Raw genomic sequence first — 9,907 nt, 5'->3', positions numbered from 1 at the left:
GGTGTTCACGTCAGGTTTTGCTCACTGTAATAATTCCTCCTGTTCATACTGGCTATTGAAAGTTCCCCTTCAAATATGCTTTTGATGTAAGTGATGGGAGTCAAAATCCACAGTACTCATTTTGAAAACAAAATAAGGGAAACTAGAAATACTGCCTTGTGGTTGTCTGCCTCCACCAACCAGTCAAGTTTCAGTTTACATTAATGTTTGTCTAGACTCATGTAATGTTTGTAATCAAGACTTTTAAGGAATTTTACAAAAGGTATTTAGCATATTTGCCTTGTAGGTGTTCACATGCTTTGCCAATAAAGATTATTCTGATAGAACATGAAGCTGTAGCTAAGTTTGTGCCAAGGTGAGCACCAAGATTAGTGTCACCAATTCAATATCCGTCCAAACGTGAAACATTGTCTTCTTCTGTTCCTGAGTTATGGTGTTGCATAACGGCTGGAAAAGTGTTTTTGCAGAACATTACGATGATGCCACAGTGAAACTGACATTTGACCTTTTGGATATAAAATGTAATCACTTCATGATTGTATCCTATTAGACATATGTGTGACTTTGTGTGACTTTATCATAATTAGCATATATAATTCTTGAGTTATGACCAAAAAAGAGTTTTATAAGGTCACAGTAACATTGACTTCATCCTTGAGGCCAGATGGACATTTGTGCCAAATTGAAGAAATCCCCTCAAGGCATTCCAGTTATCACATTAAAGAGGCCATAAAAAGTGTTCATAAGTTAATCTGAATATAATATGAAGCTTCAGCCATCAGTGAATATCTTTTTAACATAAAGCTCCCTGTGTCTTATCAGTGTTTTCCTGTTCAGCAGCAATGGGATTACAAAAAAGAGAGAATTTGGCAGTAAAGGGACACCAACTTCGGAAGATATTGACTCAATTTGACTTATTTGGACAGCTAAAGCTTCATATTAGCTTCAGATAAACTTTTAAATACATTTTTACACAAAAGGACTGCAGATTTTGTCCACCATCACTTACATTTTGAGTGCATTATGAGGGGATCTTCTAATGGTCAGTATGAACAGCAGGAATGATTACAGCGGGGAAAAAACAAAAAACATGCCAATGTTAATTAGGAATACATGTGAGTGTTGAACACTGAATGAACAGGGGAGACGAGACGGTTGCTTCTGCCTGTACAATACATTTATTATTATTTTTATTCTTATTAGGAGCAATAAGCAGCCATATTTAAATATGTATTTTCTAATGCAACAATTAGGTTAATGTGGCATGGCCTATGTGTTAATAAAGATGGGTGTTATCTACATGACACTAAGAAACCTACAAGCAAAACTGAAAATATGTCAGACAATATAAAGAAAAAAAAAACCCTGTCAAGACAAACTCAGTGTGGCGGACAAACTTAAATACAGCGTGTGAAAGAAGATGCAGAGATTAAAAACAAAAACATCCCAACAAAAACCCCAAACTGTGTGCAACCTACAATCTATGTAGTCACCACCATAAAAAAAAACAAAAACACAGAGTTGGAGTTGAAGAGGAGCATGGTTTTGAAAACCAACAGTTTTTCCTGGCAGTGCATTAAGAATTTAAATAAACGTGTACATTTTTCAGCAGTGTTGGATTAATCATATTACATGTTTCATAAGTAAGAGCGGTTGCTGGTGGCTACCTGTCAAAACAAAGGGCTACAGCTCGTGGCTTAACACTGAAATATAAAAAAGACCCAATCAAAGAGATATCTTCACTTCTGTTTTCTCGGTTTCACATCACAGTAAACTGAAAACCATTAGTCAGATAAAATAAGTTGTTAGTGGACTTCACCTTGGGCTATGGGAGTTGCAGTCAATTCACACATTTCACTGATTAGACCGTAAATCACTCTTAATTACAGATCAATTAATAAATGACAAAAGGAAATCACTGCACTTCAATATTTACAAACAAATGTAAATAATTTAAAAAGGTGCAGTTTGTGGGATTTAGTGACATCTAGTGGTGAGGTTGTAGATTGAATCAACTGAATACTCTTCCCCCTCCTTTCCTAAACTGGTTGGAGAACTACAGCCGGTATTTGGTTGTCCACTCTGGGCTACTGTAGAAACTTGGCGGTACAACACTGGGAGTTATGTGGATAAAAAGGGCATTTTAAGCTAATGAACACAATCATTTTTATTTTTAGGAGATTATACACTCATTAAAAACATACTTGATGAATATTACTCCACAGATGCCACTAAATTCTACACACTGCATCTTTAAAGAGTGAAGGTGAACTCAATCTGTGTGAAAAAAAGAGAACGCAAACAAAACAAACCCAGCTGTGCTGTGATGCCACTTTTGGTGCCAATTTGAGATTGATGTCAGATTTAATGACATTCTGGGGACGTATGTGAAGTAGCTGGATTATTTAAATTGGGCATACAAATGTAAAACTTCTCTAAGACTTCATTAGCCAACTTTCACTAAAGTTGAAAAGGTGTCGTAAGTATCAAATCAAAAGAGTTGAGATGTTGTCCACGATAAACACTGCTCTTAAATATTAAAATGTAACACTAATAATTACTCTTACACCCCTCTATCACACAGACACACACAAGAAAAAAAAAAGAAAAAAAAGAGAAATCTAAAAATCATAAACAGACACAACTTTATACAACTTGTTAAGGCTGAACTAAAGAAAAAGGATTACAAAGAAAAACAAAAATGAAAGTAGCTACCAACACCTGCAATGCAATGAGAAAATAAATCTGTATGTGTGTGTTTGTGTGTACATAAAACAGCAAGCAAGAAGGGAAAGTGTGCTTCATAGCCAAATGCTACATCATTCACCACCACCACTCTTTTACATGCATCACATCCAGCTGGAAAAGGGGCGACGGGGCGAGAATTACTGAGAATTTGGATTTCTTCCTCTCTCCCTCTCTATATATAGATATATATGTATATGGGAATTTTGTGCCACTTTTAGTTTTTAAAAAAGGAGAAAACTGAGCTTGTCAAAGAGTGCTGACAAACGAGACGTCAGCAAAGGCAGCGCCCCCTTTCCAATTCATTCATTCATAACAGAAGCAAAGGAAAAAAAAAGAAAACTCACTCAGCATTCATTACCAGTTTGGCACATGCATTCCCCGCGGTGAACATGTTAACAGTCAACTCGGCAAAGAAAAAACAAAATTACCAAAAAAGTTGTTTTTACTCTTAAGGCAGCTATATTGTACATTGCATTTAACCAAGTACGCTGTTCTTTTTTGTACATATCAACAGTTACGTTTACAGCATGACGACGTAAAAACCCTGCGGAGTGAGTCCTGGTCCTTGACAGTCTTTCGGGACCTGGCTTTGTTGTGGAGGACAGGAAGAAGAAGATTGTGACTACATGCTCAGCGACTGAGTAAACTCGTCCCAACCTGAATTCTCACCGATTTTTCCGTTCGGTATCCTTCCGAGGACAACCAGAGTGTAGGTTCTGGTGTTGCAGAGGAGCGGGACGGTGACGGGGTTGCGGGAGGAGCTGCTTCTGGTTGCTGTTGCTGTAGATGGTGCTGTTTTGTCACTGTGATTGTGGATTATTGTGGTATTCTGTTGTAGCTACTGCCGTGGTGGTTGTTGGGAAGTTTAGTCCAGTGGTTTGCCGCCGTCTCCTTTCTGGTCCAAGCGGCTCTTGCTGCTCTTCACCATGTAAATAAAGTAGGTCAGTGTTTCCTTCTCGTTTACCGGAATATTTCTGAAGTGACGACTCACCGTCTATAGAAAAGGGGGAAAGGACAAAAACTGAATACACATCTCCCATATTTATGTCCAGACCCTTTGTGGTTCTGGTATTTAAAGCAAGAACAAACAAGTGACTGGGTGGCTGCCAATCCCAGCTGACTCCTGCTCAAATATCGATAAGGCCCACATTTGAAATTGTGCAAACACAATGACAAACACAGAGCAGTAGATCTTCCAGAGCCTGAAACACACTGTTTTAGTTCATATATGTGAAGCAGTAGAAAATACTAAGGGCAAGATGAAGTGGAAAACAAATCGGAGTGTGTGGTGATAAATAAATACACTCTCAGTGGAACTCAAGTTGTGTCAAGTGAAGCGTGACAATAGCTCAACAAATGGAAAGACGCTTCCTCGAGGAATCGTATTATTGTGTGGAAGTCGCAGGAGTGTCAAGATGTGATCACACAGCATCACTAATCTGCAGCCAGAGGAAGAAGGTGTTCCAGTTTATTATGGTACCAAGGTAACAGATAAATAACTGAAAATGTTGGTAAAGCTGTCAGTTTTAAACTGTACCGTATTTAATGCTATAAATAGGCACCTCATATTTCAAGTTCCGGAAAATACCCAACTCTCACTGAATCCCAAACTGCTCACAGTGTTTGATGTATGAATAACAGAAAGCTGGTTTGGACTAAATGTGAAAAACGAATGTAAAGTAGCACTCTTGTCCTACATATGCACTGAAAACATCTCAATATGATCTCACTTCATCTGTATTTGGACAGCAGCAATCCACATTTGAGTCTGCACCCTGAAATATGATTAGTGTCTCTACTTGATAAATAATTTAAACTTTTATTTATTATCACATTTGCCACTGAGTAATTTTCATTTTGTTTCAGTACATCTTTTTGATAGGCAAATCTCTTGTCTTAACACCAACTACGGCTCCTTTTCTTTTTTTCGAGTCCTTTCTTGGTAATCTGTATACCAAGTATGTGGTGCTACTTTACTGATTATGTAGTAGCACATATACAGTACATATCGCTTGCCATTACATAAATGCAAATTAAGGAGGATGGCTGGCTGGCTGTATTTGTGCAGACAGGGTTACACTTCACTGAACTTCTACTGTGGCTGTGCTGAAAGTATCTCAAAATGATCTCAAGTCTTTTGTCAGATAACAGAAATTCATACAAAATAATTTATCTTATAATGACTCCTTCAAGTGTGTTATGTTGGATTTTTTCTTGAATTTTGTCCAGTTTTTAAAAAAAAAAGTAGCCAAAAAGACAATTAAAAGTCAATATTGCTGTCCATAAGATGACTGAGAAAAAGTTAAATATTTGGAGGACATTTAACCATCAAATGAAGCCAAATTTAAGGCAGTTTAGATCAGTAAATCAATCATTTGCAGAACAAACCTCATCTCACACTGCTCTACTACGCAGCCACTGGATCTCCTAACGGGGCTGAACACTGGGACAGCTGTGACTGGTTGTGGACTGTTGACTGGTGCTTTATTAATGATGTGGGAAGCTCATTAATAGGAGGGCTTGAACCTGACTAAAAGCCTGGGGAAACATTCAACTTACAGCCCAGTTTCAGTCACTCCCACTGTTCACATCTGATCCCCCACTGCCCCCCCGACCCCCTGTCCCAAACACAGGCAGGCTGAGAACGCTACATACAGGAGGTATTTGTAAGGATGAGGGCCAAACCAGCTGCATGAAGTCCACCTGTCGATTTGGCAAATTAGTCTAACAATCTCTCCATGACCAATTACTGTGGAATAGGACCTGCAACACTACGTATATCACAGTAAATGAGTGATATAGAGTCCGTGGTTGAGAAGAAAGAGGCCAAGAACACCTAATGAGGCAGACTCCATGGCCTTCAACATAACTCAACATCAACTATGGAGGAGTAAAGAGTAGGAGAATAAAGTGACTTTCAGTTTCTCCCAGAGTGCTGCTTCAATGTTTATATAGGAATGATTTGAAGTTAAGAAGTAACGAAATATCTATAAGAATACATTTTCTAATTCTCCTAAAAGTACATGTCACTTCCACAAACATGTTGTTATCAGTGTGTTACCTCTGCCAGCTGGGCCTTGTTGAGGCCAGGTCTGGTCTGCAGCTTGTAGTGCCGCTTGTAGCGTCTCAACGTGTTCACTTGCAGCTGGAAAAGGTCAACCTGAAAACACAAACAGAGGCAGAGATGCAGTTAGCTCAATAATGAGAGTCGTGGACATACTGCAACTAAAAGACTCCCACAGCTGCTTCGGTCTCTTTTTCAGCTTTTAAAGAAAACTAAACTTCATGGAAAGTGATCTCTGTGGCTAAATACAGGATAATATAAATGTCTCCTCAAAGAGAATATGATAAAGTTTCACATGTCTCATAGTCCAGATTAAAAAACATTTAAACAAAACATGGACTAATTTGTTATTTTTCCTCAACTTTACTCTCTTCTTTTAAATTGAATAATATGCCGTATCATAATTCAGTAGTTTTATTCGTTTTGGCTGGTGGTTTCTGTGTTCCTCTGCAAAGTAACTGGAAGGACTTCTTGCTTGATATCTATGTTCAACACTGTGAGCAATATCTTTTTTTGGAAATAAAAGTTACGTGTAAAGAGACGTTAAATCCCTTACCTCGGGCACCTCCACGTCATGATCCGGAGACTCTCCTCCATCGTCACTGGTCTTCCTCTTCCTCTTATTGCGGACGCTCTGGATGAAGTTCTTGTGGAAGTCGCAGATGTAGAGGTGTCGCACCTGCAAAGATATTAAAGAACATTAAAGGAATAGTCTACTGTGTGCAAAATAGATTTAGTTTAGCCATCTTGCAGGGATTTTTTTCTATACTCACTACACTGCTACTTGGAGGAATATAAACGCCTATTTTCAGACATTTTTCATATAAAAATCAAACAAAACAAACTCAGCAGCAGTGTTCAGATCAAATTCAAACGCAGCAGTGTTTATTGTCGTCTTTACAGCAGTAATAATAAAAGAGGTTTGCAAAAATAACTTGTGAAACCGGTAACGCTACGATTTGAAAACAGGAAGTATCTGATCAAAACACAGGACATCATCAACAGACAGATTGTTTTGGATCAGAGAAAGCATTGAACACCAACTTTGAACTGTCTGTACGTCAATAACCGAGCATCCGATGCTTGCTGTTTACTGTATGTGCTGCCACAGCTGAATGCCTTAACAATGCAGCATGAAATTTGTCCTCTAGTGAACTCGAGTGCATGTCATTCGTCTGGGCCATGTTCCCTACATGTGACTTATCACGAGTCACTGTAAGCCTGGAAAACACTGAAAAAAAAACTGTGGGCAAAGAGCAGAAGAGCACAGCACACAGTAAAGAGTAGTCAGGTCGCTCCTCAGGCAGCACTTCTCATGTCGCTAGACACATACATACACACACACACACACACACACACACACACACACACACACACATACAGTGCTTTTCACCAAACAGATAAAAGGTCCTGGAGACAATGAAGACAGAGTGCTGAGAGGCTTACTGCAGCCCCGCGGTGACCCCCTCTCTGAGTGCATTGTCATCACATCCTGTTGCTTTAAGGTGCTCGTCAGGTGAAGGGACACAGCAGAGTTACACACGGTAGGAATTGTAGCCTGCTCTCGGGTTCTGTTGTGTTTATGGTAAATTGAATAGAGAAGATTTTATTTTATTTTGGGATATGCACCCTATGAAATGAATAAAAAAGGTAACACAACTAGATTTTGACACGTTTCTTTCACTAAACAAAGTATTTTTATACTGTTGTTAATGTCTTGTATTGTTATGTGTGTGTTTGCTTGTTAGAATGTATGTGTATTTGTATAAAAGTCTAACTCTAACGCTAAAGAATAAATACAGGCACCACCCTAAAGCTACTTTTATTTTCAATGTATGTTGTGGGTCTGACAATCAACACAAAGTTTGAAGAAGTCACTTTAGGCTCTAGGAAACTGTAAGGGAAATTTGTTTTTTTTTGTTTTTTCCACAGTTGATAGACCAAACAGTGATTTCATCAAGAAAGTAATAAAAAGATTAATGAACAATAAAAAAAAATCCTCTTTAGTTGCTGTCCTAGTATATTGTGCTTAAGTGGTGCATGTTTCCAAACAACACTAGAGTAGATGAAATGAACACAAACTAACTAACACTAACAGCTGCAAGCTTGGAGACACAGCATAAGTTTCTAATAACCCTCTCACTCAACAAGTTTCTCTCATTGTGGTTTGACAGGGTGTACTGACACTATAAGAAGGCTACTGTGAACTGTAAACAAGTACGACATTTAAAAATACAACATGCAATGGAAAATAAGTGCGACAAAATACAAAAAGATAGAAACTAAAACAGCATTTGTTAAATTGCTTCTGTTTCTGCCACTTTGTGACGAGAAGTGGTGGAAAATAACACCAATATCTCACCAAAAATCAACAATTAGAAAAAAAGTTTTAAAAAAGAAAGTGAAAACAGCTTTGTGTAGGCTATCAGAACTTTTTGTTTCTTTCCTCCTCCATTAATCATCTCACGACCCTCCAGGTTTATCTGATGACACAGCCCTAGGTTGGGAACCACTGAACAAAACTAGCGAACTTGTATAAAGAAATATATCAAGCCAGAGGGCTCAAACCACGACTTTTAGTGTAAGCCTCATAATACGTGTGTACTTTTAATTTAAGTAGGATTTTACATGTCAGATTTCATTGTTTGCATTTGTAGTTTTAACGTGAATAAAATGATTTAAATACTTCTTCCACCACTTTGTGAGGAGGACTACAGTTTGAGGAGTTGAGCAACACAGTAAACTAGCTTCCCTGGCAACAGCCATTTTATGAAGTGTAGCGGAGGCGTGTTTTTGCAGGAAACTGTTGCAATGAGAGAAAAGCTGCAAGTTCTTGTCCTGCAAACAGCCAACACAGCGAACTACTTATCGGGATGCAAGAATAAGACATGATCACAAACACGACAACTATTTCCTTAATATGTTAATATCAACATTAACAACAACAACAACAATAAGGGAGGAAGTTAGGAATCTTTTTGCTTGTTCGTGTCATCGAAAGCTAACTAACTTAGCATTAGCTGACAGCTGAGGAGTCACAATCACTGTCTTTTGATCCGTCATACACCACTGTGTTTTAAAAAAGCGTTCACTTACACTCTTGTCAATGTCCAGCTTGAGCTTCTTCTGTGATATGCTCTTCTGAATCCTCTTGCTGAAGGAGGCGTTTCCAGCGGAGCGGCCGCAGCGCTCACCGTCCTCGATCAGGCAGCAGCTCTGCCCGTAAAACGGCGGCGCCGGAGGTCCGTCGTGGCTGTCCTCCTCTGTGCTGAACCCATTCATTCTGCACTGTTGTAATGCTTCCTCGTGTATAAAGCCCAAGCAACAGAATATATATATATATATAAAATGAGTAAAAAAAAGCCAGCGTTATGTCGGATAACAAAGTCTTGTTGTTCAACGCGGTGCCCTTTTGTGAAAGACAATCCGGGTAGCTAGCTTGCTCGCTCGGCTAAGTTAAGAGGCTAGTTTGCGAGCTAACAACCTGCTGGTGTTTAATCTTTGACTCTGTCGACTTATTCCGAGCTGTTATGACTTTGAGTTAAAGGCATATTCCTGCACAACCCCATCAGATTCACGCGACAATAACAACAACAACAACAGGCAGCAGCTAAAATTTGCTAGCTCCAGAGAGCTAACAGGGACGCAGAGAGGCTGATGCAGCCGCTAAAGGAGAAGATTCCTGCGGTGATACTCACTCCTTTAACAGCCTAGTCGCTACTATTCCGTAAGAGTCGCGTATGACAACAGTCTCACACGATTAGGAGCTAAAATTAGATAGACAGCAAAAAACAAAACGGATCAGCTTTCACGAAATCACGCACTTTAACAGACTGCAGCGCAACAATCGCGGCACACTTTCGGAACAGCTTGTACAATGGACATGCTCCGGCTGTTGAGCGGAAGTTCCCGTTCCAGACGGTGATTGGTCAATTTGACATGGAGGCGGGTTTAGCGTGCATACATAGTGATTCTATTGGCTGGCAGACACGTCAATCACCTGGTGGTTTCCTTCCTGGATCACCCGGCGTCATGTTTTCGAGTTAAAGGTGGCGTCTTTTAAAGTTTTTTTTTTTTTAAGGGAAATGGCATTCA

The 9,907-nt window shown here is 39.2% G+C and overlaps 1 protein-coding gene across 1 annotated transcript; it reads right to left on the bottom strand.

Moving 5' to 3' along the window:
• Positions 1-1,169: 1,169 nt before the first annotated feature.
• LOC128371611 (histone deacetylase complex subunit SAP30L) lies at positions 1,170-9,668 on the bottom strand. The gene is made up of 4 exons (XM_053331967.1): positions 8,909-9,668; positions 6,369-6,491; positions 5,810-5,908; positions 1,170-3,742 (listed from the first exon to the last, which is right to left on the bottom strand). Exons 1-4 carry the CDS (start codon positions 9,092-9,094, stop codon positions 3,614-3,616), a joined length of 537 nt encoding a protein of 178 aa, XP_053187942.1. The 5' UTR covers positions 9,095-9,668; the 3' UTR covers positions 1,170-3,613.
• Positions 9,669-9,907: the final 239 nt, after the last annotated feature.

Source organism: Scomber japonicus, chromosome 13 (assembly GCF_027409825.1).
Source record: "Scomber japonicus isolate fScoJap1 chromosome 13, fScoJap1.pri, whole genome shotgun sequence".
In the NCBI taxonomy this organism is placed as follows: domain Eukaryota; kingdom Metazoa; phylum Chordata; class Actinopteri; order Scombriformes; family Scombridae; genus Scomber; species Scomber japonicus.
Note: the sequence above shows the minus strand (reverse complement) of the source record. Positions and strands in the feature narration are given on the sequence as shown.